A 27,350-nucleotide genomic window follows, 5' to 3' on the forward strand; every position below is an offset into this window, starting at 1 on the left:
AGTTTCGTGTGCCTTAACACTGAATTGCAAAATGATCCATCCAGTGCTGGCTGTGGCCATTTACCACAGACTTTTATTTTAAAGCCACTCACACAATATAATACCTGGAAATGTGACACTGGAAATGAGCTTGCTAATCCAAATACCAGCTTGTAAGGTTTTAGGAGTAGTAGAGCCCATTAGACAGATCAGTGTGACTTTCTGTGGGATGCAGCTGTACCATTATGCACTGTTAACCCAAAAGCTGTGTTACATTGAAGTACATCTGGGCTTGTCTTATGAACATCAGAAGATGAGGAACCCAGTTCCATTTCTGCAGCTGTGTTGTCTCGGTCTCCTTACTGGAACCTGCAGGGCTGCTGGCTGCTCTCCTCCTCTCTCTGGGAGCTGCAGGCTCAGCACCTTCATCTGGCAAACCACAAAGTTCTCACAGTCCTTGTGACAGCACCAGACACATTCCCAGGCTGGTTGGGTTCAGCAAACTGATTTAATTCTTCCTTCAAAAGAAAAAAAACACACTTTGATACTTTTATTCCTCTTCAGAAGCCCATTGTGGCCTGAGTCATTAAAAGGAAATGGGAGCAGAAAGATCTCCCCTCTTTACAGGACTTTCTGCATCTTACTCTTTTCTTTATTGAAGTTCATCGTGAAGGAAGTGACTGGAAAGTGAGTTTGGGTTTTGTTTGCTTTTTTTAAACTTAAGCCAAAGCCTTTCAGCCACTGGGCATTCAGAAAGGGACCTCTCTGAGGCAGCTGTCAAGACCGGAACTAAAGGTTTCCAAAGAAAAATGGAGGGGAAGGGGAGCTGGTCGTTCTCTTTGCTCTGCAGTGAATGTGGAGCCTCTTTTATGTCCAGGGCAGAGGGGGGAGATGGAGAGGGAGTGTGTGAGCGAGCTCTAATTTAATAAAGAGAAAGGCCTATTGGGTCCTGCACCTGGTGAAAAAGAGCCGAGCATGCTTTAATTATGGGCTATTGTTGGGGAGCCTTTGGTGGGTGTGAAACTGCTGAAATGTGGAGCTATTCAAATAGAGGTCAGGCCCGGAGACCTCTGAGCACAATGATTAACAAGGCTTCGAGCATTCAAGCTCAGCCAGCCAGAAAGAATAGGAAATTGGCAACAGGGGCTGGGAGAGGAGTTGGAATACAAAGAGAGCTGGGCTAAAATACCCCACTCTTTTTTTCTCCCTCTCTCTATTTTCACTCATTTGTTAAAAAGGTTTTTATTCCTCCTTTCTAACACTAAACCTTTGAGTTGCCACTGGATGAACAAGCAGTACCATTTTCTTTCCCTTTTTCAAGAAAACACAATGTGTGGCAGTCAATTAATAAAAGTGTGTGTCAGAGCTCCTACAGGCTGTTCCCACTTGTCTGTCTCTGCCATGGGAAAGGGTTTGCCGCTCCAAAGACCAGCAGCCCGTGGTGAAACTGAAGAGGAGAAATGTCTGAGAAGGGATTTTCCCTTAAAAAACAAACAGAACAACAGACATTGGCTTGGCAACTGTTGGGAAAATGTAGAAACTAAGCTCCAGGAGGATGTTACTTGCTCCTGTCCGACTCGGATGGTGCTGGAAATTCCAGCACATCAAAGCATGTCTCCTGGACTCATCTCTTTGGCCACCACAGCATTATGTGCACCCACACCCCACAAGGATGTTGAGTTTTTGTCCATCCCTTTGCCACAGAGCAATCCACAGATCACCTTGACATCCACAATGATGCTGGCTAAGGCCAGGGTTCTCCAGGGACATGAGATTCAGGTCTCAGGCTGAAGCCAGCTGAGAACCAGGAATTGTGCCTTTTGGCCATCTGCCTTCACATCTTCAGTTCACCCTAAAGCAGCGAAAGGAGCAAAGACTGCAGCCAGCTGAGGGAAAGCTATTCCCATATTGCAACTGGGGCTTTCTTTTAAATTTCTTTTCCCTTCTTGTGAGTTACTGTGTATTTGTCCTGCCCAGCCCAGAAGCCACGCTGTGATGCCTGTGTCTAGAGTGTTGCAAAATGCAGGGGGACTTGGTTTTCTTTTTTTGGTCTTAATATTTTTTTATCTGGAAACATTCTGATAATCATCTTCAAAAGGTGCGAAAGGAGTACCTGAAGGCTCAGGGGTTATCTGGATAGTGAAGTTTGCTTTGGTGTTGGGTTTTGCCAGGTTTTAAATCAGAGTGATGTAACAAAACCAACAAAGCCTATTTAGTTTTTCTTTCTTTTTTCTTAGCATTGGAAATGATGAATTTCTGTCTGTGTTGCTGGGTATTCATTGCTAGCTGGAATTAAAAGCTGGGAGGGAAGGATTTTTAAACAGACTGTTTAAACAGCTTTTGTGGATCTCTCTGTTTGTTCTGTGTGCTTGTTTTTCTTCAGACCTCTTTGGCTCTTGTAATTGATGGTCAATTTGAGAGCCAAAAGAAGCTAACTGAAAAAGGAATTCTCTTGGTTTTTTTTAAATGGTTACACAAAGTTAGGCTGGTGTAGCGATGCTGGCACTTTCCTTTGTTGAGTTTTCAAGTTCATTGCCAGAAAAAATGCAGCTTTGTAGAAAATATACCAAATCATCTTCCTAGGATTCAGCTATAGACAAATACATGTATACACTAGAATACCTAAAGTGATGTTATTTCATGGTAGTAGCATTTAAGGACCGCTGTTTCTTTCAGCAGTTTATTTTAATCTTCCTCCTCCTGTTTGGATACACAGAACTAGAAATGGACAGAAACCTACGTGGTAAAAAGTAGCTGTCTCAGAGGGTTTCAGCTAGGGCTCTTTCTGTTTTGCACCATCCCACCATGTGTCAGTGCAGGAGAAGTGATTAGTGCTGCTTTGCTGCAGGACTCTGCATTTTCTGGTAACGCAGGAGAAAATGGGAAGCTCTCATGCTTCACTCTCCAGCTTCCTCCACTTGTTTGTTACAGTGACACTTGGACTAAGGCGCTGATTCCAAGCTCTCTTTTGTCCTCTCCCCAGGGAACTGGACCACAACGACATCTCAGGCACAATAGAAGATACCAATGGAGCCTTTACTGGCCTGGAAAACCTGAGCAAGCTGTGAGTATCCCTGGGCTTGAATTCTGCAAGCCAGTTTTGTTGTGTGCCTGTGTAGGGTTGGGTCTGTCCCTTTTTATGCAGCCTCCCTCATCTTGGAACAAGACAAAAATCAACAGAAAATCTGAGATGTAGTAGTTTTTCAGGCTCACTGCAAGAGTGCAAATGTGGTTTTCAAGCACTGATGTTTCTAAGCAGGTAGAGGCAATTATTTCCTTTCAAAATGGTGAACGTATGGTGCCACATACTGCAGTTCAGACACACAGGAGAGAGAAATTTAAGCTGGTTTTGTGTATAAAATTCAGCACAACCATTCCTCACTTCCAAAAGCAAACAAGCAACAAAAACGACCCCTTGCAATCCTCAGTGAGGCACTGACTGATGCAGCAAATAACAATAAACAGAAGAGAAAAATCACGCCACTTCCTGTTACAACAGAGGATTGAAACAGAATTCGTTTCTGTGGGATACTCTGTCTGAGAGTGATCTTTTGGGCTCGGTTCCATGTGCAGTGACAATAAAAGGCACCATGGGGCACAGGCTCTTAAAGAGATAAAAAGAAACCCAAGGCAAGCATGCGCCTTGCAAATGTTTATGGCTTGCTTGGCCTTCACAAGGATTTTCACATTGCTCTGTACAAGTCCCTATTCCATTTGAAATGGGTGATATAAATCAGCCCTGTCAGAGGAGTCTCTGATGGCTTGTGACAAATCAAGAGTCTCTAATCATTACCTCTTGCCTTTGTTGAAGTTCTCAGCACCCCCCATGCCGCTGTCTCTGATGCTGGGATGGCACAGCCAGAGGTGCAGTAAAAGTACCTCGATGGATAGCAGATGGCTGGAATGAATCCTGGCAGGCGGGATATTGTCACGCTCTCATTAGAGACTCCTCGGGGAGTGGGATGAGCCATGGCAGGATTTGTGGGGATGTAGTGCTTAGAGAAGAAAAATTTGAAATCACAGACGGAGATGGCATTTGATCGTTGCTGAGGGGAGTCGCTGGGTCCACGCAGAGAGGAACCAAGTTGTAGCTGCACGTAAAGTAGGGCAGAAGGCAGAGAAGGATTTAAGGATGGGGGGAGCCAGGCAGGGAAGCAGGAGTAGTGTGGGGGTGAGAGAGAAGTCAGTAAGAATTGCTGTGCATGCAGAGTCAGGGAATCTTCCTATGACTGCCAGAAAAAAGGCAGAGGAGCAGATGTGGTGAGTAGAAGAGTCCTTGGCTGCCTGACTGAAGTGTTTGGTTTGTCTGAAGAACCCAGTGAAACCATGTGAGCAGCTGCAAGGGTGATGGGAGAAGAGACTTTATCCAGTGGGATTTGCAGGCTGTAGGGATTATGAGTCTGTAGTGCTGCTTTGACAAGGGAGAGAAACTGGTGGAAAGGAGTGGAGAGAGCTGTCCTTTTGGGACAACCACTGCTGGTGACACATCTCTCCAACAGGGCCACTGGCATGGGAGCAAAAGTAGTGGCCCCAAGTGATTAGGATATGTTAGAAATGCTGGGTGCAGATATCAGGAGAATGGTGATAAATCCAGAGGAGACAGCATCGAAGGAAAGAGTTCAGGAAAAGGATTCACTCGGAGAGCAGGAGCAGTGAGCCCTGATGAGCTGTGGGGGTCAGGCAGAGGCCAGGAGGAACAGCAAGGAGCAGAAGGAGGAAGAAAGGGGGCAGGGACAACCTGTGGGATTATGTGCTGGGAGCTCTGAGCAGAGCAGCTATTGCTCTCCTCTGTAAAATGCCGTGGCCTGATGGGAAGTTTATCACCCAGCACAAGGAACACCTCCAAAAGATGGCTGGTTTGGGCTGCCAGTAGCCAAGGATGCACTAAAGGCTTGTGCAAGTCTAAAGAAATTTGGTTTATGTCTTTCTTTCCTTTGTTGACTGATGTCTGTCATTGCACATGGACTTGGGCCGGCTTTGAGTCTGGCTGAGGGACATGTGCAGGGAAGGTTTGTGCAGGGGATTGCAGCACATTTCATAGCCTGGAAGAGCATGTGGATCAGGTTGGTTTGGGGCAGACAGGAGTGGTTTGATTACTTAACAGAGTGAACTGCTGTGGGACAGACAGCTTGCTGGGATCGTTCACTGTCAGCCGGAGTGTAAGGCTAAAAAACGCTCAGAACATGAAATTATTTTATTATTATTTCTTGAGGCATTTTGAGAATACTTGAGAGTGGTCACTTTTAAAGGGTTCTCCTCAGAACTGTTTTAGCTTATCAACACATAAATCCCAAACTGGTGATTTCTAAGGCTGAAGTGAGTATCAGGATTTTTTTGTAAATAAAAGATCAGCCCTTACAGCAAACATTTCACTGTGTGATTTAGGGCCTATGTTTAAACCATCAACCGCTTTAAATGCATTAGCATACAAAAAGTAAATGGGCACTTCAGAGGAGACCTTCTGATGAATTAATAATCACCTCAGCTCTGTGGAGATTGCCTTAAAAGCCGTTCCCCTTTGATCTGGCACAGATTAGCCTCTGAAAGGACTTAGCACAGAGAGGGTTGTTCGCTGACACGAAGGTGTTAAATAGAGACGGAGAGGCCAGTCACTTTAGCCTTCTCTGAATTATATATGAAGCTCTCCAGGATGGAGAGCACAGGCCTAAATTAAAATGTTGCTTGAAGAAAGAGGGAGTAGAGAAGCACTGAAGCATAAAAAGCACCGGTGGAATCGCTGCAGAACAAGGAGGTTCCTAATTATTCAAGCTGCTAAATGTAACCGGCTTTTTGATGGCTTACTCAGCGAGATCTTCCTGCAGGTGCAAAACTGGCTGGAGGAGAAAATGCTGCAATGAGTTGTGTGTCTGGCATGTAATTACACTGGTGCAGTCTCCAGGAGAGCTTGTGCCTGGCTCTGCCCCATGGAGGAGGTTTTGGACAGCAGTGGGATGGTTAATTGTGGCTGTGTTCTGCTGCCTTCACATTCCAGCCTTCCACAGCCCTTTGATGGGGGCTGCTGGGTTCAAACTCTCAGATTTGTGGAGGCAAATTGAAATTGATTGAAATTAGTTGCAAGGAGTAATGAGTTTGCTGAGGCCTGACTTGTTAAGTGTGTTAGGTGTTTCTCATGTCCAGCCATCAAGTCATGTGCACCTACACAAGTGGTATAGTTGTGTATTCCCATCCCCAGATGTACTGCTTATGTCTGCACAGAAAAATAAACAGATACCAGCAGTACCTCCAATTTTCAAAGTCCAAAATCCACTGAACAATAATAGAAATCTGCAGCTATCAAACCCAAGCTCAGCATAATTTTTTCAACAGCAGTTGCCCATCTAACTTCCACTAGAATCATTAAGGTTGGCAAAGATCTTTAGGATCATCAATTCCAACCATTAACCTAGCACCATCACCATGCTCATCATTAAACCATGCCCTGAAGTGCCATGTCCACATGTTTTTTCAACACTTCCAAGGATGGTGACTCTGCCACTTCCCTGGGAAGTCTGTTCAATGCTTACAAACCTTTCTCTGAAGAAATTTTTCCTAAAATCTAATCTAAACCTCCCCTGGCGCAACTTGAGGCTGTTTCCTCTGGTCCTTATTTTATCCTTACCTCGTCCTTATAACACCCTTATTTAGAGATATGGCGCCAGAAATCAGTGTGTCTGGATGCAGCCATTTGACCAGAGTTTACATATAGTAAATTATTTACTGTATTAATCATTCTAATGGATTTTTCAAAGCCTTCATTAATGCAACATCCCTTTTACCAAATGATGGCACACATGATTGCACACATCTATTGGTGCTGGGGGTATTTGAAACCAGGCTTTCTGGGAGCCAATATATAACCAAATTATGCTGACATTTGAAAAGTGCTTTGTGGAAAGCCTTGATAAGTTCTTGGAAATGTATTTGCTCATGGAACGGCTGCACGTGCCCCATCCCTGTTCTTTCCCTGGACAGTAAGCAAGCAGTGGGACCATCATAGTGTTAGGTCTTTTTAGGGTGCAGATACACGTTACACCCTGTGTTGAAGTACAACTCTTGAAGGAAAACTCAAAATTAAATGCAGCACCAGATGTGCCTTTTTTTCACCTGAGGTGTGGGTGATGACTTGCACTGGACATCGTGTGGTGGTAACAGATGCACCTGAAGGATAAACCTTAGAGGGAGCCTGGGGAAGGAAAGCAAAAAAAAAAGTTCCTAATTAGTAACACTGGTTGGTGTTTTATTAAAACAGGTGAGCAGACCATCCATTTGGCACGAACCCTGCCCTTGGCCATTAGCACTGGTCAATATTTAGGGAGAACTGTTGCTTTGGAGATGGCAGCTGGGCTGGGACCTCTCCAGCTGGCTGTTTTCTGGTGATAGTCCCCCTCATGCCACTGCTGATTTGGAGGAATGCTCTCTGGTCACAGATGTAAGCAAGCCCACTCCTCAGCTCTGGACATTACCTGTTCTGCCTTTTGCTCCTAGAAATTTTCCCTTGGCTGTGATCTGTTGCATGATGTTACTTTGCTGTTGTATTTACAAGGAAGGAATGAGCAGTGCCTCCAGTCAGCTGCTGTGTAAATGTGCAGCCCAGGGGCAGTCCTCAGCTCTGTGCGCTGATGGCTGCTCAGGCCAAGTACCAGTGAATAAATGACCACTCTTTTTCCTGTCTGGGAAGAAGTCAGAAATGAAAAGTGTTGTGGGGAGAGACCAATATCTTGTTAAACTGTTACTGCACTTAATCCTGTCCACAGCCAGCCTGTGAAGAACAGAGGGGACCTTCTGTTACTCAGCAAGCTGGTTCCCAAGCACAGGAGCAAACCTGCCTTTTTACATGATATGGCACATTCCCTTTTGCGCTGTCATCACTATTAAATTCAAATACAGATAAAAGGATTTAATTTCAGGAGCAGGAAAGTGAGTGTGCTTCAGCCCTCTTAATCTCTGTGCAGTTCAGATTTCCTGGGACTTACACTGAGTGTGTATATCAGATAAAGCCACACTAATTGCGTTCCTTCTTCTTTTTTTTGCCCCCCTCTCCCCATTTTCTTTCTGTTTATCTGGCACTGGATGTTTGGAAACTGCAGAACTCTGTTTGGAAACAAGATCAAGTCAGTGGCCAAGAAAGCGTTCTCAGGGTTGGAGGCCCTGGAGCACCTGTGAGTAACCCACCATGCCTCAGAGTTCGGGAAGGGGGGTCTGCCAAAAGTAGCTGCTTGAGAAATCTGCTAGCAATTTAATAGTGTCTTTGTAAACTGAGAAGCCAGTCCATTTGTGGGGGCCACCTGCTTCCTTCTCATTATAAGTCCGCCTCAACTTTGGCCTTTTTTTGTGCCAGGAACAAAGTTATAGAACATATGGCAAATTTGCATGCTCTTAATTTTTGGGAGTATCACCTTGACTTGCACAATATTGTTTGCAGGCTGTTAGCAGTAAAAAGGCTCTCCTCCTTTGCCTCAACTTCCTCCTAAACCCAGGCTCTGGCAGTGACATATGTTGCAGATGACTGGTTTCGATGCAGGCACTGAACATCCCCATTCAGCACAACCTCCTTAGAGCCATTTGCAAGAAGTAAATTTTGGTTGCCTCTGTGTAATTTTTTTCTGTGTCCCAAGGCTGGTGACTCCAGCAGTGATTCATGAATAACCTTCTTTCTTGGATTAAGACAAGTATATGTGACTGTGCTCTGCATGTTTTATTGGCTGTTGATTGTATGATATGTTATGGCCATCGAGAGCACACTGGAAGATCTGGGCTGCCTGACTGGGGGTACATTCTCAAATAAAGGTGCCCTTAATGCTCTACTGAGATTGTCCTCTTTAAGTAGTGCTCATCTGCCCTACATGTCACTTAGTAGACTTCAGCCCTAAATCTGACACTGCTTTTTCAGAGAACACATTATTTTTTTAATTAGCAATAGTTGTGAGGGAGGCTTTTAAGAACTCCTTCCTTTGGAAATACTGGGATGTTTTTTTAAACCCAACAATATCCTCTCCAAGTCACTTTCAAATAATTCCTCAGATGCTGTGTAGTGTGCAAGTATTTGCTTTCTTTTATATTTGCTGAAGGTCTAGCCTGGGGTACCACATTCCTGACTATCTTTGGTTATTGAGGGGGCTGAGGAATTTCCGAGCTATGGATGATGGAGGTAGCTCAGACTGAGAAAGCATAGTGAGAAGATGGGGTAGGGAATGACTTAGTGATTTAGTTAAGTGTAATTTTTGTTGGCTGGCTATTGTTCAGCAATACTTTAATAATATAAAGGTGTTTTGAGGAGCATTTCTCTGCACCGAAAGTGCACAAGGCCTTAACAAGGAGCTACCAAATCACCTGCTACTGGAGTCATTGTTTAAATCAATGTGGAGAGGCTCTGTCCCAGCCACAGCATCCCTTTTGTTCACATTGCCTGTGGTTGTGCCTGCAGGAACCTTGGGGACAACGCCATCCGCTCCATCCAAGCCGATGCCTTTGCCAGGATGAGGAGCCTGCAGCAGCTGTAAGTGATTGCCCTGCTCACACCATTAGGCAGGAGGGATCCTCCTGGCCCTGGACGTGAGCAGCAGCACGGGCGTTATCCACATTACCACTCATTTATTTGCCCCTCCCCTCCATCCTCCTCTGTGGGGTATTTTTACACGAGGAGCTGTCACAGGAACATCTTGCATGTAATAGTGAGTGAAATTAGATCATCAGAATAGGATCTTCCAGCAGGTTTGTGCCTGTGCAATTATTCATCTCCATTCAGGAAGTCCAGCCCTGGTCCTATTAGCCAGCTCTCCTGCTCACACCACCATGGACTTAATTCCCAGTGGTCCATCTTCTCCCTTGCTGTACCTGTGTTTAGGGTGCACACACAGGACTGATACTGCAGTGATAAGCAGCATTTGAACTGCATCCACTTGTCATCCAGCCTTCTGGTGTAAAAATACAGATGTGTTATCAGAGCTGCTGCTTGTGCTCCAGGCTGGGGCTCTGCACTGTTATCAGACACTGTTTCCAGTCTTGCCTGGTTTCCTTTTCTCTTCTTCCCCATAAATATTTAATCCGCTGTCAGTGTGTTGCTATGCCCCGGAGTAGTGCAGTGTCTGTGGAACACAAAATCACTTACTTGGTATTTGGGTAGGCACAGGTTCTTGCTCCTGACATTGGAAATGGGAATCAGATGGTCACTGTTAGCAGTGACACTTGATACCAGTGACTGGGAATGAAGAAGATAAACACTGTGCGTCTGTTGTGTGATTAAAAACTTTATCTTCTGCACTGGCTCTTGAAACAAAATTGAGATGAAAGATTGATCTTATTAGGAAGAGATAGTGAGATCCCAGATACTGTGAAGGAATGTTTATAAAATGGAGAAGTTCAGCTAGAGGGCATTTACATGCAGAATGCATTATGCTGAAGGATCTTGTGACCTGTCCCAACTAGCCAGGAGGGTTTTATGCCATCATGTGTGTTAGAGACTACACATCATTCTAGAAGAGCAAAGTGGACAGCTTGGAAAAATCAAATCCTATATTCCCTCCCTCTCCAGTCCATTTCTTTCTTTTTCACTTTCCTGCTCATTTCAAACTTCAGGATTTCCTGAGGTATTGGGTAGAAAAATAGCAGGAGATTCACATCTTACAGTGCAGTGCTGGAGCTGGGGTTCTGCTGTGTTCCTGATACCCTGCTCTTGCATAGCTTCTAGTATTGCAGGACAAGAGCTCTCTCTGGGGCATTTTCCCAGTCTCTGAGGCATCCTCACATTTAATTCCAACGATCAGACTGAGTTTTGCAAACCAGACCAAAGTCTGAATGCCCTAAATTTACAGTTCTTCACTGGCCTCAGAGCTATGCTGAGCCATAATTTGGCCCAGAATATTGAAAAAAACCCACATTAATCCTGAAGCTCCCTTTTTTTTTGGCCCCTTTTTCACACCTCTTTTCCTAACATAAGGTGCTAAGCTAGTGTTGGATCACAGAATTACAGAATCCTGCAATGGTGGGGTTGGAACTCAGGATTTCTCAACATCTCAGGATGCTGAGAAATGTGTTTTGTTTTCCAGACTAGTTACTGTTTGTGTGGGGTTTACACAAATATCTTTGGTCATTTCCTCCTCTACTGCTTCTGCTAATCAGTAAACACAACTCCAGGTTCACCCAGTGGAAGGCAGGGCCTCTCTGCTTACTGCTCTGCCATGGAGGGAACTCGAGGCCTTACAGTGGCAGCTGGGTGTCCTCTCTCTGTTCAGCAGTAAAGTGCTGAATTTGGTCCCCACCAAAGATGCTCAAACCACAGGGGCAGAGGAGGAACTCACTGACACTGCTTGTCTGGGGATCACTCTGCAAGCTGGTTAATAAGTACAAGGTGCTACAGAGTGTCACTGCAGTACAGGAGTGGGGGCTGTCTATGTGGAGATGAAATGCTCTTTAAATGTGTCATGTCTGTAACATCTTTAGTGCCTCCAGGACATCCCTGCAGTCCTTTTTTTTCTCTCCACCCATGCTGGGGGGGGCGGGAGGAATGTGTTTAACATGAAAGGGCTGTGAGCCTCCCAGCCTTCCCTCCATGCAGGACTCACAGCAGGCTCATGTTGGTTTTGTTTCCCTGCAGCCACATTAACAGCGACAGCTTCCTCTGCGACTGCCAGCTGAAGTGGCTGCCCCAGTGGTTAGTGGAGAAGGAGCTGCAGTCCTTCGTGGTGGCCACCTGTGCCCATCCTGAGTCACTGAAAAGCAAGAGCATTTTTGCCATCCAGCCAGAGAGTTTTGTGTGTGGTAAGTCTTGCCTGCGTGTTCTGAGGTTGTATGAAGGGTAGGAGTCACTTGGGAAACATTTTCTTTGACTACCAGCATGTTATTATGAGAGGGTTTCTGTTTTGTTTTGTTATTCAGTGGGATCAAAGGAAGCCCAAGCCTGCATTTTAAAAATTTGTCATTGGCTACAATTTATTTCCCACCAAAACCACACTGCATTGCTTGCATCCAGAGTATTCCTTACAGGGCTCTCTGAGTATTAAATCGAAAGGGACTAAGGCTTGTTCCACTTCCAGATGGGGCTGCACAGACACTTCCCCAGGCCTCTCAGTTTGACAGTACCAAGACTGCAGCTGTAATTTTATTTCCTTCTGCAGTGTTCTGAGCTCTTCTGCGGATTTGTGTTCCTCACCCATCTTTCTCCCTCTTGGAGACAACAAAGAGTTAAAAACAAAACCCAGAGGAGAATCCCTCCATCACAGCTGCTTCTTCCAAATACTTCAGTTGAGTCTTCACCTGAGCTATGGTTTCAAAGCAGCTTTACTTAATACCCAGAACACATAAACATCTACTACCTTTCTCATAAAGAAAAAGAAATTTAAATCATCACTGGAGGCCAAACTAATGCTGCTCAGGCATCCAGCTTTTTGGGGAAAAGAAAGGCCTGGTTTGGGAGCCAAACCCTGTGCAGTGGAGCCAACCAGTGAGGATCCTGGGTGGAGCTGCACATGGTTGTTTGAAGGAAAAATGAGCTTTTGCAAACACTATTTAACTGAGCTGAATGCATGACTTGCACTGAACATGGAGCAGAAGCTTTGTTCCAGTGTCCCTCTTGATCCCCCAGTGACAGGCTCTGCCTAGGTGGCCTCTGTCTGAGCAGGCTGGGAGGGAGGCTTGCTGTGCTCATCTGGAAGAAGAGATCCTGAAGGCTCCATCCCCACAGCAACATCACAAAGCAAATGCAGCTTTGCTTCCCGGTGCCTGCCAAGTCCTCCAGGCATTAGTAGTCCTGGTTCCAGAGGCCTGGCTGTTTAATTAAACCTCAGTCAAATATTAAATTACACCATTTGTAGAAATCTAATAAATGAATCTGCTTGGAACCTTGCTAAAACCAACAGTCTTCAGGGCAGAGAGAGTGTGCAAAGCTTTCCCCGGTCGGGTGACAGGCAAATACAGCTGCTTCTGCTTTGACAGCATGGGCTGCGTAGAGTCACAGAGTCCTTTAGGTTGGAAAAGACCTCTAAGATCTTTGAATCCAACCATTAACTTACTACAGCCAAACCCACCACTAAACCATGGCTCCGAGTACTACATCTGCACATCTTTTAAATACCTCCAGGGATGGTGACTCCACCACATCCCTGGTCCCTGGGCAGGCCTGTTCCGGTGCTTGACAGCCCTTTTTGGGAAGAAATGTTTCCTATTAGCTAATCTAAACCTCTCCTGGCACAACTTGAGGCCATTACCTCTTGTCCTATTGCCTGGGAGAAGAGACCAATCCCCACCTCACTAAAACCTCCCATGAGAAATTTTCCCCGGAGGTGACACTTGCAGCCCTTTAAGTGTCCTCTCCCATCCTACTTCATGCCAATACAGGTCTGGAGGTGAGGTTTTAAGTTCAGTCGTGCTCTTCATGCATGGATTGTACAAGGAAGGACAGCCTAAATATGGTCTGAATATTTTCTTCGGATCATAGCATCTTTCTCAGATTTCAGCCACATTGGTAAAGGAGCTGGGTGTCCTGTAGGTGTCTGAGGTAACTAGGTGACCATCTCAGCCCACTGAAGGAACCAGAGGAACAACGATCCCACGTAAACCAACCACTCAGTGGAGTTGTGTGGGGCACACCTGCTCTACAGAGCACTGCTTATTTCTCATTTCACCTCTTGGCTTGCTCCAGTCTCCCCTCAGAGTTCAGCACTGACTATTGGTGCTGTTTCCCCCCAGATGATTTCCCCAAGCCACAGATCATCATCCAACCTGAGACGACAGTGGCCGTCCTTGGCAAGGACATCCGCTTCACCTGCCTGGCTGCCAGCAGCAGCAGCTCCCCCATGATGTTTGCCTGGAAGAAGGACAACGAGATGCTGCACAACGCTGAGATCGAGAACTTTGCACACGTGCGAGCCAAGGACGGGGAGGTGATGGAATGCACCACCATCCTGCACCTGCGGCACGTCACCTTCGCACACGAGGGGCGGTACCAGTGCGTCATCACCAACCACTTCGGCTCCACCTACTCCAACAAGGCCCGACTCACTGTTAATGGTGAGTGGGAGCTGCTTCCTCATTCCTCTCTTCAGCCTGAGCTCGTACATGGTACAGTTCCTTGGGACCCACTTAGTTCTTCCCAAGGGTCCACTCCTGGTGGTGAGCTCTTAACCTCTGCAGCAGCTGTCTATATCTCAGTGGATGCTGAGAAATGCCCTGTGAGGAGCACACACCATTTTGTGTTGGCTGCCATCCAACCAAGCACTTCAGCATGCATGTTCTTAACAGCTTTAGCTGCCTCTCTTTGGCTGCTCAGGTAGATTCTTTGCCCAATGAAAACAAGAATAACAAAGGGATGCAAAGAAGAGGGATGTAGTGATTGGAAGTTCTGTGTAGGACAGATAATGGATTTTTTCCCAGGTCTTCACAGAAGAAAATTAGCTTTGATCCCAGCTCTAATGATCTCAGTTGGGGGTGTCATGGATTCTGCAGACAGGTGTGCTCTATAGAAACACAGGGTCAGTCCCCAGCAATTCAGAGATACCCTGCAGAAGCAGGTGGACATCCTCCTGCCTGTGGGTAATGGTCATGTTCATCCTCTCTGTGGGAAGGAAAACAGAACTGCCCAGACAATGGTGTTTCCCCCACAGAATTGCTCATGCCCTTTTTTTGTTTTCTTTTATCAGTGCTGCCATCATTTATCAAAACTCCCCACGACATCACGAGCCGGACGGGGACGACGGCACGCTTGGAGTGTGCAGCCGAGGGACACCCCACGCCCCAAATCGCCTGGCAGAAGGACGGCGGCACCGACTTCCCTGCGGCCCGCGAGCGCCGCATGCACGTCATGCCCGACGACGACGTCTTCTTCATCACGGATGTGAAGATCGAGGACATGGGGGTCTACAGCTGCACAGCTCAGAACTCTGCAGGGTCCGTGCTGGCCAATGCCACCCTCACCGTCCTGGGTAAGATGCACCAGTGCCCCAGGAGGCCGAGTGCAAGTGGGAACTGGGCGGGATGGCTGTGCAAGCTCTTTACCACTTGCAGATAAAGAAAAGACAGAGTCAAATGTTCTGCTTAGTCTTGTTTCATTCTTTTACACTGTAGTTCACTAATGAAAAATACCTCTTAAATTAGAGAAGGAGCTGTATGTTGCATCTCCTCTTGAGCCGAGGAAGCCCCTTCAACCAGCCTATTTGCTCTCTGGGAAAATGACTTCAAAAGGAAATTGCACTTTGTCTCTCTTGCCCTATGAAATAATTCACGTGTCAGCTGTTGGCCCATGTCCTCAGAAGTTTCTTGTTGGGAAAACTTAACACCAGTTGGTTGTGGGAAGTGAGGCCTTAGCTGTGGTTGTTAGATCTGTTGTGGTGTGCAGCTGCCATATTCCTGAGCATGTGCCTGCTTTGTGCCTTGCTGTGTCTGCAGGAACATGAGGAATGTTCAGCAGTGTTAAATCTGATGTTACACTGTCCCTAAGAATTAATTTCTGTGTTTGTTCTCCTGCAGAGACTCCATCTTTGGTCCATCCACTGGAAGACCACGTGGTCTCTGTCGGTGAGACCATGGCTCTCCAGTGCAAAGCCACGGGGAGTCCCCCGCCCCGCATCACCTGGCTGAAAGGTGACCAGCCCCTGGTGGTGACGGAAAGGCACCACTTCACCTCGGGCAACCAGCTGCTGATCGTCAGGAACGTTGTCCTGGAGGACGCGGGGAAGTACACGTGCGAGATGTCCAACACGCTGGGCACGGAGCGCGCGCACAGCCACGTGAGCATCCTGCAGTCGCTGGGCTGCCGCAAGGACCGCACCACCGTGGGCATCATCACCATCGCCGTGGTCTGCAGCATCGTGCTCACCTCCCTGGTCTGGGTCTGCATCATCTACCAGACCAGGAAGAAGAGTGAAGAGTACAGTGTCACCAACACAGGTAGCTCTAGTGTCCTGAGGCCCCCTCTAACCTTTTGTGCTGCCGGATGTCCCACTGAGGCTGAGCCGGCCCATCAGGGAGCCACACAATGCACTGAACTGCAGCTGGCTTATCTCCCTGGTTCTCTTGGCTCACAGAGCTGGAACCAGCTTTCACATGCTGCTGAAGCATGTTCAGAGCTGCATTTCTCCCCTTGGCTTGCTCTTTAAGGAAGGTCTTTTCCACTTGGCAGTAGTTGCAGCCATTGCTTTGCTACTTTGGTTTTCCATGACCATACGTGGTAACTCTTGAGGCAGTCTGGATGATGTCCATGATGCTGGGAACCTGTCTTACTTTTTGGAAATCTGTATTTTCAAAGATTTTGAATTCAAAACTTGAAAAATTAGACTTTGAAGATGGAATCCCTTTTTCCATGTTGGCTATAAGAGCTAGCCCTGCTGATGGGGGGTATCTGTTACTTTTTAAAGAAAGAATTAGCGTTTATTGCTTTCTCCTGATACTCAGAGGGGATAATTTCGTGCTGAAATAAGTGTTGCAGTAAGAATAAAGTCTCCTGACCTCTTTACACAGCCTCTGAACAAAACAGAAGTATGTAAGAAGCAGCCTAAGACTTTCCCAGCCTGTTGGGATTTGCAGCCTTCCTATATTATGCTTAGCTTTAGGCAGAGTACAAAAGGATTTTTAAAGACATGGGTTAGGTAGGAAGTCTTGGATAGCCTGTTAGCAGTGTGATGTATTAGTGGGATTCTTTTATAACTTCTTTTTTCAGTCCTGAAAATCCAGGGCTTCATGCCTGATATAATTGAGTTTCACTTGATTTTGTATGGCAAGGGAAACTGAAATTACCTGATAGAAAATGGAGAAAGCCAAGGACAGCCAGGAGGCTTAAGACTTATTTCCTGCTTACGGGAATCAAAGAGCTTGTTGTGCAGAATACTTTTACTCCTGACTTCAGGAGGCAGAGGGCTTGACTCAAAGAGGGGACTGAATTTCAGGGGAAAGAGAAGGATTTACTTATTCTGAAGAAATAGTTCTACTCCACCTACTATGTACTGACCATGCCACATGCAAACCCTCAAAGTGCCTTTACCAGCACTATCTCTCACAGCTTTAAGCTTTGAAAAATCAGGAATGGGGCTTCTGAGGGGAAAGGAATATTTAGGCAGTTCAGTTTCCATTGCACCTACAGAAAATAACCGGTTCTAGATCTGGTCCCAAATCCCCCTTGAAAATGTGAATTTACTTTGAAAATCCTGCTGGGAACTGAGGTTTCCTTGCTCCCATTGCTCTAGATGAGACTATTGTGCCTCCTGACGTGCCAAGCTACTTGTCCTCCCAAGGAACTCTCTCGGAGAGGCAGGAAGTGGCCATTGGAGTGGATACCCAGCAGCCCAAAGGACACATTGACAGCAATGGTGAGAAATGGTTTAATCATTCTGTAATGCTGGATCTGAACTTGATATGGGAGGTAGAAATCACAGCCCAGAGTACTTCTGTGTTTGTGTTTGTTCTGAGTTATCAGAGATCTTCATAATGTAACTCCTGCATTTATGCAGAGCAGGGATCTGTGTTTGACTTCACAGAGCTCTCCTCTCCCAGAAGTAAGTGTTCCCACAAGCTGACTGCCTCAGAAACTGCTCAGTCAGGCCCCAAGGACTGGTTTTTTGCTAATTTTGGATTCTTTTTTTGGCAGCAGAGTTACACATAGTTATACTAGAAAATGCATTAGCATTGCCTGTCCCTGCCTTCAGGCTTTGAAATTAAATGTTGGGGTTTTACACTATTTAAACACAGCACATTAGGAAGGAGAAGTTCAGAGTTCTGAACTAAGATGCTCCTGAGACTGTGCAGCATTTATTCTGTTAAATGTTAGCTGAAAATTATCTATTCTCTCCATTGCTATTTTTTCTCCATTTTTCCAGTAGAAATAAGACCAACAAGTCACCTAAGTGTGAGCAGAGGGCTGTGATCTTTAACCAGATGGCTTGTTTGTTACAGGTATGTGTCAGACTGACGCTGGAAGGTGTCCAGATGTTGAAGCTCCTGCTGTAGGTTGTAGACAGCCCAAGCTGTGTGTCAGCTATAATAAAGACACTTGGAAAACTGAGGACATGACTGATGGAATGCTTGTTCCAGATAAGACAGGTACAAAACCCATTAATCTGGGAAGGCATTTCGTGTTTGTACAGATCACAAAGCCCTCCAAGTCAGACAGCATTAACACAAGAAATTGTTACCTTCAGAGAAAAAAAAGCACAGAATGATTATCAGGTGCAAGCACAGAAAATTTACTTTCTCCTGCTTGCTTTGATCCTCTCTCAAGCGTGGATAGTTGGAATTTGAGGAACTGTCAGAAAGAGGCAGAGTAAAGCTCCTGACTGCCATTCTGTCCAGCTGGCTGATGGGAATTTTGATTTGAGATATTCCTAGAATATGAGAGCACTTTCAAAACTGAAGGTGTTAAATTTTTTCATGCTCTTTTAAAAGGGTTGTTGACTTCAAAGCTCAGCTTTTTTATTTATTTATTTTAAAAATTTAAAATTTGTTTTGGGCACTACACCTGCCTCTGCTCTTTGCCAATTTTTACAGTGTTACACGCATACTTTTCTATTTTTAGGATGTGCTTTCTGTTCTAACATTGTATTGTAAAAGCCACAGAAAACCAGTCAATGAAACAAATTTCCCTCTAGAAGAAACTAATGTAAAGTTTAATAATGGAAAGTTGTTGAGTGCACTAAGGAAATTAACTTTCAACATTAGAAACTCCTGCTGCTTTGAATTCTGCTCATCTGTTGTTCCCACTACCAGTAATAATGTATCTTGAGATAACAGTGTGAGCTGATGGTGATCCCTTGTAAAGCAGCAGTACAAAAATAAGAAAGGTAACTTGGTATTTTAAAGCAGCTACAGGAGAGTTCCACTTTGCATTTCTACCCTGATTAGAAAGTCTGGAAAAGGAAATAAATGCATAGTTTATTAAAAAAAAAAGAAAGTTACAACTTCTTTGGAGTGAAAAAGAATCCCTAACTAAAGCTATTGATTGGAACTACCTTTAGTGATGGTGGCTACAGAGTTCTGAAAACTGGGTGTGTAGTAGCCCTGTGTAAAATCACGAAGTGTCCACATTATTTAATGAGAGATTCCCCCCTGAACTACACAGAATTGCCCTTTCCTTCCATGATTTGTGTGCTCCAGTGCTGACCACTTCCAGCTGCTCATCCTCCTTTGTTGATTTTCCCTTCGTCCCCCAAAGGCTATGGGCTGCCCGTGGTGTGCACAGAGTGCAGCAGCAGCACGGACAGCATGAACGTCCACATCTACCCCAGGGACTCCGAGTGCTACTCTGAGAGCCTAAAGACTGTGGAAAACACTCACCCCAATGCACTGAGCAGTAAGGAGCGCCATAGGAAGAGGGGTGCAGGCACCAGCCTTCTTCACGCTCAGCCCTGCAATGGGATTGCCAGTGGCAAGAGGGTGGAAACAGACGGGACCCTCTACCCCAGCAACCACGACAGGATAAGGCCAGAGGGCATGGCCAGCGCGCTGCTCGCAGACACGCACGGTACGTCCTTCCTTGGGGTCACCTTTGATCCCCAGGGGCTCCATCGGGGTTGTGGTACAGCCCCATGTGCTCCCCTCAGCCTTTTCAACTAGCTCACAGGCATGGATGGCAGCGGTGGGGTTGGTTTGAGCACAGAATAGAATCATTAAGCTTGGGAAAGACCTCCAGGGTCATGGAAGATAGCAGGCTGAGCATCACCTAACCATGCTGATCCTTTGGGGTTTTGCAGGCTCTTCACAAGCAGCAGCAAAGCCTTCAGAGCTTAACAACCTTAATTTGGTGAGAGCTTCACCAGCAGGAGGGTCATTAAAACAACTGAATGTGCTTCCCGAAATGTCCCCAGCACTACTGGATCTGCAGAGGGAAGCAGAAGTGGAGCAGGCTCTCCTGCCCAGTGGCACCGCAGCCCAGCCCTTCAACTCTGGTCACGAGCCCAAGCTACCCAACAGGTCTCTGGACTGAGAGCACACACTGACTGCCATGTGCAAATTAACAAACACACTATTACTTTTTAAATTTTTTTTTTTTGCACAGAGTATATAGGCTACTTACTTCTACCTCGAATCTCGAACTGATGGCCTGGCAAAGGCAACCAACTGAGGTATGAGAAACAAGCTTGTATGGGGAACAAACTCCTGTTCGAGCGTCATCTGATTGTACATAGTTTAAAACTTCCCTGAGAAGTATGAAGTGTTCAAAAGTCAACTTGCATATGAAGCACATAAATGCAAGGGATTATTGTGTAAAGAGAAAAGTATTTGATACAATTGTACATAAGAGTTTTCATATATAAATATATATAAAAAAATATATATCTTTTACAGAGGCTATTTTAATCTTTAGTGCATGGAAAACTGAGTGAAATTTTACAATTTTGGCAATATTGTTTTCAGTATCAGGTTGCTGTTAAACTTTGTGAGAGAAATAATTCTGGTGCCTTAAATGCATAAGCATAACTTTTAAAAGCCAGACCGTTCTAAAGGGATTGTCCTCTTTTCAGTGGAAGTTCCTTTACACCATGTACACCGGGGTTGGGTTAATCCCAGGTACTGCTTGGGTGGAGCAGTGACCAGGAGCAGCCCTGTGGAGAGGGACCTGGGTGTGTTGGTGGATCAGAGGCTGGACATGCCTTTGCCATGTGTGCTCACAGCCCAGAAATCCACCCGTGTCCTGGGCTGCATCCAGAGCATTGTGGGCAGAAGATCCTCCTCCTCTGCTCCACTCAGGTGAGACTCCACCTGGAGTTCTGCACACAGTTCTGGTGCCCTCAATATAAGGAGGGCTGTAGTGACGAGACAAGGAGTAATGAGTTCAAACTGAAAGGGGGAAAATTTAAGTTAGATATGGAAGAAATTGAAATTCTTCCCTGTGAGGGTGGTGAGATACTGGTACAGGTTGCCAGAGAAGCTGTGGATGTCCCATCCCTGTAGGTGTTCAGGTTGGAGGGACCTCTGAGCAACCTGGACTAATGAAAGGTCTCCTGGCCCATGGCAGGGGCCTGGAACAAGATCACCTTTAAGGTCAGGACAGGCTGGATAAATGGGCTAAATCCAACAATATGAGGTTTAACAAGTCCAAGTGCTGGGTCCTACACTTCAGCTACAACAAACCCCTGCAGCACTACAGGTGGGGACAGACCAGCTGGACAGGGACCAGGCAGAAAGGGACCTGGGGGTACTGACTTGGCAGCAGCTGAACATGAGCCAGCAGTGTGCCCAGGTGGCCAAGAAGGCCAATGGCACCTGGCCTGGATCAGGAATAGTGTGGCCAGCAGGACCAGGGAAGTGATTCTTCCCCTGTACTCAGCACTGCTGAGGCCTCACCTTGAGTGCTGTGTCCAATTCTGGGCCCCTCAGTTTAGGAAGGAGGTTGAGATGCTTGAATGCATCCAGAGGAGGGCAACAAGGCTGGTGAAGGGCTTGGAACACAAATCCTGTGAGGAGCAGCTGAGGGATCTGGGGTTGTTTAGCCTGGAAAAAAGGAGCTCAGAGGTGACCTTATCACTCTGTACAACTCCCTCAAAGGAAGATATAGCCAGGTGGGGGTTGGTCCCTTCTCCCAGGCAACTACTGACAGGACAAGAGGACACAGCCTTAAGCTGTGCCAGGGGAAATTAGGCTGGACATTAGGAAAAAATTCTTCACAGAGTGGGCATTGGAATGGGCTGCCTAGGGAGGTGATGGAGTCACTGTCCCTGGAGGTGTTTAAAAAGAGACTGGATCTGGCACTTAGTGCCATGGTTTAGATGATAAGGCGGTGTTAGGTCATAGGTTGGACTTGATAATCTCAAAGGTCTTTTCCAGCCTAGTTAATTCTGTGATTCTGTCCCTTCCAACCCAAGACATTCTGTGATTCAATTGCATTACTTAGCACAAATTTCTTTCCCCTTGGAAATTTATTGTACTTAACACATTTAATAACAGAGAGGTTCAACTGTGTCAAATGAAATTTATAAAGAAAAAAAAGCAGTGAGCAATGACATAGCAACCTGATATTTTCCTGTTGGTGGAAGAACTTAAATTCTATTATTTTTCAAAACTTTGTAAAAATTACTATTTGAACTGTGACTGTGTGAGACTTTAGAGTGGACCACACAGGAGGCACTAAGTAACTCGGCAACAGTACAGAGCCCCAAAACAACCAGAGGAAAAGGCTGTTATGACTGGGAAGCAGTTACCAAAATAAATAACTTGAGCAGTAAACCAGGGGTGGTCTCATAACAGTGCACCTTTCAAACATATCATCATAGGAGGTGTTACCTTCCATGTGTGCTGGCACAGCACTGGGCACCACAGCCCTCACCACAGGCCCTTCCCCTTCCGAAGGGACCCAGCTCCACCTGTCTGAGGTGTGTGCAATGATCCAGCCTTGCCCTGCCTAGAATAAATAACCCATGCCAGTATAATGCATTTTCACTCCCAAAAAACATCTGTTCTGGGGGGGTTTGAAACCATAGAGCTGTTTTGACAACAAAACCAAACTGCACTCCTAAGGGGACAGCTGTATCATTAATTCATCCAATACTTTTTTTTTCCTTGCAACATAATATTACACTATGTAGTTGAACAGCCAGACTCTCTATATGAAAATACTACCTTCAAGTGAGTTACACTGCCTTGTGTAGCAATTCTGGGCTAGTTAGAAATACACTTGTTTTATAAGGAAAACTGTGGATTCATGGTTGAAACAGACTTTTAAATGGAAATGTCCCAAATGTTTTTATGTGGTCTTTTAAGCTTGTCCATTAATGGGAGGGGGCAGGTAATAAAGAAATGCCCACCTCAGTCAAACAGATCTTTGTCACTTCTGACTTCACAATGATGCTTTTTATTTATAGAAAGGCTGCTTTCCGGTGGTGTTTGTTGGTACCTGTGGATGGATGATTTGAGTTCTGCTAACATGAGGTTGCTAACTCTGGTGATGACTACTTTGGGGCAGGTTTATCACAGGGGGGTTGTCACTTTTTTCCTATGGAGCAACTCAAATACCAGTTCCACTGAGGCTGAGTCTGGGAATCCACCTTTGCCAGGACTGCTGTTCAGAACAAGCAGCAGAGATAAGGGCAGAAACACTTCATGCTCACTTTAGATCCATTACTTAGGGACCTGCTCCAGTGCTACTGCACCTATGGGGTTTCAGGGAGTGGCTGCAAGCTGCCCCTTGGTTTTATTACAAGGTGGTCATACCCAGCCTTAGCTTGAAGAGCCACCAGCTCCTGTGAGGGAAGGACCTCAGGCCCTCAGGGTCAGGGAGCAGCAGCTGCCCCTGGATGAAGCCAGGCATAATTCAGCCAGTACCTGTCTGTCCCAGTCCCTGACTATTGACACATTTGCACTTTGAGACAGGTGGTGAATTATGTTGAGTGCCAAGTTTATTCAAAGCAAAGGAAATGGATGTTAGAAAATTATAAACTGAGCACAGTTTTCCCTTCACTAAAGGGAAAAGTGCTCCAGAACCGACTCGTGGAACCAGGGACACAGGGAAGACGGGAATGATTCAATGGGCTCGTTTTGCTGGCGGCAGTGTCATCACCAGTGTGGATACAAAGCATATTTGCCATGTTAACATTGAAAATAATGTTTCTGAATAAAGTTAACTGCCTAATGTTATGACTTCCACTAAATATGTGAATTTGCTGCTTCTAAGAGGCAATGTGAAAGAGGAAGTATTACTTTTGTGTACAAATTTATTTATTTATTAGAAAATTTGGTACAATGTTGTACATTGAAAAACATGTAAGATATTGAAGTGTCTAACAAATGGCATTGAAGTGTCTTTAATAAAGGTTCATTTATAATATTACGGCTGATTTGTTGAGAGTGAGCTTTTGGGAGTTTCAGTTGAAAATTAAATAAAATTCTAATCCATTGCTATAACTCTTTTCTGTCTTTCTCTTATGGAAATGGAGATTAACTGCCAAAGTACCTGCTCTTGAAATTGGGCCATGAGATCCTGGGGAACAGCATGAGGCTCTGACAGCCTGGCATGTGGATGGGGTGGAATTTGGGACTGGATTGGAAAATACAATACAGAACTCATAAGAAATACATTTCCAATGTATCAGCTTGCTTTAGTATCTGGCAAGTCCCCCTGTCTTGGCAGTGCGAACAGAACAGTTGGGGGAGTGAGCATGTGTGCAAGTAAAAACACGGCCAGGACAGCACCAGACTCAGCAGCAGTTGTGAACACCTCTGGTGTTCCCAAACCCCAACCCCACCCTGGATGGAAATTCCAGAGGCAGCTTTGGAGATAAGCCTGAATTCTTGCTTTAACTAAAAATCTCAATTCAGTTTCTGTATATTTTTTAAAAATTAAAACTATTTCCCCCTCGAAATTATCACTTTGGGTATAAAACAGGTTGTCTGAGAATACTCAAAGTTCCTTAACATATGTAGGAGTTAAAATTTTTTAAAATTGAGAGAGGCTTTAAGAGGCTAGGGCCTGAGGTGATGACAAAAACTGATTCTGCAACATTAAATAAAAACAAAAAATGCACCATTTGGACCCAATGACATAAAGATGATTATTTACAGCTCAAGTAATTAAATGCATCAACTGTAGTGCTAACCCCCTCACCATGCTTAAAGAGCTTAAACAGAAAATGTGATAGACTTTTGAGACAGAGTAATAAATCTTCCTCCCTCCCAGCCCCTAAAATTGGATCTGATACATATATACAGGATACATGTATAGAATGTCATAAAAGAGACAACCTCTACAGCAAGCCATGGTAACGAGTAGCACTACCAACCAGCCAAGACAGGACTTGGCTGAATTCCCAATTTTAACTGAAGATTATTTTTAAGAATTATGTCCTTTGTTCTCTATGTTTTACTTGTCTGCCAATTATTTTCTAAGTTTTGGCCTCTACAAAGTCTTACTACTTGTCATTTGTGTAACAAAACATCCAGCCTGGGCTGTTGGTGCTCTGGGCAGGGGCTCTGGTGTCACTTGTGTCCCCTGGTCAGTACATTAACCTGGTCTGGCATTTGTTCTCCCTCCCTCCAGACTCTGAACACCTGCACATCGTCCTCATGAGGGGAACAGCCTCACAGTTAAATTACAGCACCCTAGGGCAGCACATCATCCCCAGTACATCAGCGTTGGGATGACGGGGACGGAGCGAGCACGGAGCATGCACGGTGCCACCAGAACCAGTGACCTGGCATGGCTCAGTCATGAGGAACTGCCCAGTATCATGGCCCAACCCACGGCCATGCAGGAACCCATCACCCACCACAGTCCCTTGGCTTTGCCTGCCCTCAGAAACACCCTCCACAGCTAAACCTCCTCAACCACCACTCAGCCAAGCTGGTGCTGTAAACCTGACCGCCAGCACCGACTCTGGTGATAATTTCGCGTAATTGCAATAAGGTCTCCTCACACTCCCCGCACCGTTTTGACTGCTGCAGCTTCTGTTTCCTACACAAGAACAGCACCAGAATTTTGCTCTGCCTGCCAGCAGCCCCCTGAGAGCCCTCAGGATCCACCCTTACATCGGCAGAACTCCGATGTTCTCCCTGCCTTACCCTCCCAGCCTCCCTCCCGTGCTTCAGCACTTCCATCCTCCCGCTGCTTCAGCAGCTGAGGGATGAAGACCAAAAGAAGGCAGAGCTCCATGTCTTTGCACAAGCACTGCTGTAAAATAATACAAGCCCATGCTTTTACTGGAGAAATGTGAGTGTGATTAATAAAGCTGCGTTGGCTTCCTCACAGGAATGCTTGCTGAGCACCTGTACGTATAAACAGGAATATAAACTTCCACAAATACAGCTCAAATCAGAAACAAATGGATTATTGTCTTTTACAAAGAGCTCTCCCAAGCCAGAATCCTTTCGGTGCTGTTGGAGGGCAGCAGGCTGTAACTCTATCGGCCCCTTCCCCTCCCCTGTTACGAGGCAGGTGCCACTGAACGATGAAAACTTGCTTTATTTCAGCCTCCCCACAGCCCCCGAGCCAGAGCTTTCCAAAACACTTTCCCTGCAGGAGTTCTAATAACGCCTTTCGCAGCCACCGTAATTAGCTGTTTACCCCCCAAACATTACTTTTTTGGCACAACTCTTCACAATGACCTCACCCACTTTCCATGCAGGAAAATTTCATGTTTGGGAAGCTGGATTATTGGAGGATTTAGTTTTCTCTAGCAGGGAGAGTGGCTCTCAGCCTGCAGGACAGCTGCTGTGAGGGGTGCCGGAGGAAGGCTCTGCTCCCAGCCCGACTCCTCCTCTGCCTCGGCGGCTTCTCCGGCTTCTCCCCCCGCAGGAGCGGCCGGGCTGGCTCAGAGCAGCAGCTGCCGAGTCTTCTCATATGTCCCCAGGAAGATGAAGCCTCCCAGGCTGATGGCTGCCATCCGTGGGACAACACCTGCGAACAAGCTGAAGGCAAAGGAAAAGCAGTTTAAGAGGACGAACCGGGAGCAGATGCAGGGGCTTCGGAAGACAAAGCCAAGAAAAACTCTCTCTTGCTGGTTTCTTAAATCCCACCCCACTGCTCACTGAAGGAATCCGTCTGGGCTTCCCCAACACAGCACTCCCAAAGCTTGTGATTTTTAAGCCCTCTCCACACTCCTCAGGTGCAGAAGGAAAAGGCAGGAGGCTATTATGGGCCACTGGAAAGGGGAGCTCGGACACATGCCCACAAAGAGCTGCAGACTGGGAACATCCCGTCTGCAGGTGGGAACATCCTGTCCTCCACTGCCCCCACCAGCCCCTCTGTGTCAGGGGCTCCCCCTTGCAGAGACAGCCCTGCTCACTGCAGTGGCTCATTCCCAGCAACACGCAATAGCCGTGAAGGAGAAGAAATATTCAATTTATGGCACCTTCACCTTTTTTAGGTGCCTGATCTTCATAGTTCTTTGAAATTAACAGGAAACTTGTGCAAAGCCAATTGCTTGACACATCTAAACTCACAGTTGGTTTAACATCTTCAGGACAGGCCAGTGTATCCTCCCAGAGGATTACAGGCTTCCTTTGTGGCAAGCAAGGATTAAACATTAGGCTTGAATCCATCTGGCATCCCACCTCCTTCCAGATCTATCACCCTCGGCCTGGCTGAGGTCCACAGGGATCCTGTCCCTGGCTTTTCCAAACACTGCATGGTCCTTGCTAAGAGCGTGCCCACAGTGGGACATGGTGTAATTCCTGGTGAGACCTGGCTGCTCAGGAGCTCCCTGCTCCTGCTGCACAGGGAAACCTCTGACAATAATGAGCTCTGCAAAGGAGCCTGGAGCACACAGGCAGATGGAAACATTTTATGGCTTTACTAGACAGCAATTGGGTCTATTACCATAATGACAGCTTTAAAACAGAGTAATTTGTACAAGGCATGTATGGACAGAGCACTGGTAGGGCAAATCCTAGGGAGCAGCACACACCATCCCTCTCCTGCCGAATTAGGGAGCCTCATTACGGGAGCAGGGGCAGATATTCGT

At 46.1% G+C, this 27,350-nt stretch overlaps 2 protein-coding genes across 4 annotated transcripts in view; one reads left to right on the forward strand and one right to left on the reverse strand.

Moving 5' to 3' along the window:
• Positions 1-21,117, forward strand: part of LRIG1 (leucine rich repeats and immunoglobulin like domains 1) — a 90,195-nt gene extending 69,078 nt beyond the window's left edge. Inside the window, exons 10-20 of the mRNA XM_032121345.1 lie at positions 2,963-3,043; positions 8,067-8,138; positions 9,404-9,475; positions 11,573-11,736; positions 13,663-13,983; positions 14,613-14,894; positions 15,439-15,858; positions 17,151-17,273; positions 17,857-18,003; positions 19,112-19,420; positions 19,650-21,117. Of these exons, the coding sequence (XP_031977236.1) occupies positions 2,963-3,043; positions 8,067-8,138; positions 9,404-9,475; positions 11,573-11,736; positions 13,663-13,983; positions 14,613-14,894; positions 15,439-15,858; positions 17,151-17,273; positions 17,857-18,003; positions 19,112-19,420; positions 19,650-19,882 (2,224 nt within the window). The 3' untranslated portion in view covers positions 19,883-21,117. The remainder of the gene's footprint in view (positions 1-2,962; positions 3,044-8,066; positions 8,139-9,403; positions 9,476-11,572; positions 11,737-13,662; positions 13,984-14,612; positions 14,895-15,438; positions 15,859-17,150; positions 17,274-17,856; positions 18,004-19,111; positions 19,421-19,649) is intronic.
• A 2,471-nt stretch (positions 21,118-23,588) lies between these two features.
• SLC25A26 (solute carrier family 25 member 26) overlaps positions 23,589-27,350 on the reverse strand; it is an 85,477-nt gene continuing 81,715 nt past the window's right edge. For all 3 annotated transcript variants that reach the window (XM_032121343.1, XM_032121344.1, XM_032121342.1), the window contains one exon: positions 23,589-26,295. In XM_032121343.1, the coding sequence (XP_031977234.1) occupies positions 26,199-26,295 (97 nt within the window). In that variant the 3' untranslated portion in view covers positions 23,589-26,198. The remainder of the gene's footprint in view (positions 26,296-27,350) is intronic.

This window comes from Corvus moneduloides, chromosome 11 (assembly GCF_009650955.1).
Source record: "Corvus moneduloides isolate bCorMon1 chromosome 11, bCorMon1.pri, whole genome shotgun sequence".
Lineage (NCBI taxonomy): Eukaryota > Metazoa > Chordata > Aves > Passeriformes > Corvidae > Corvus > Corvus moneduloides.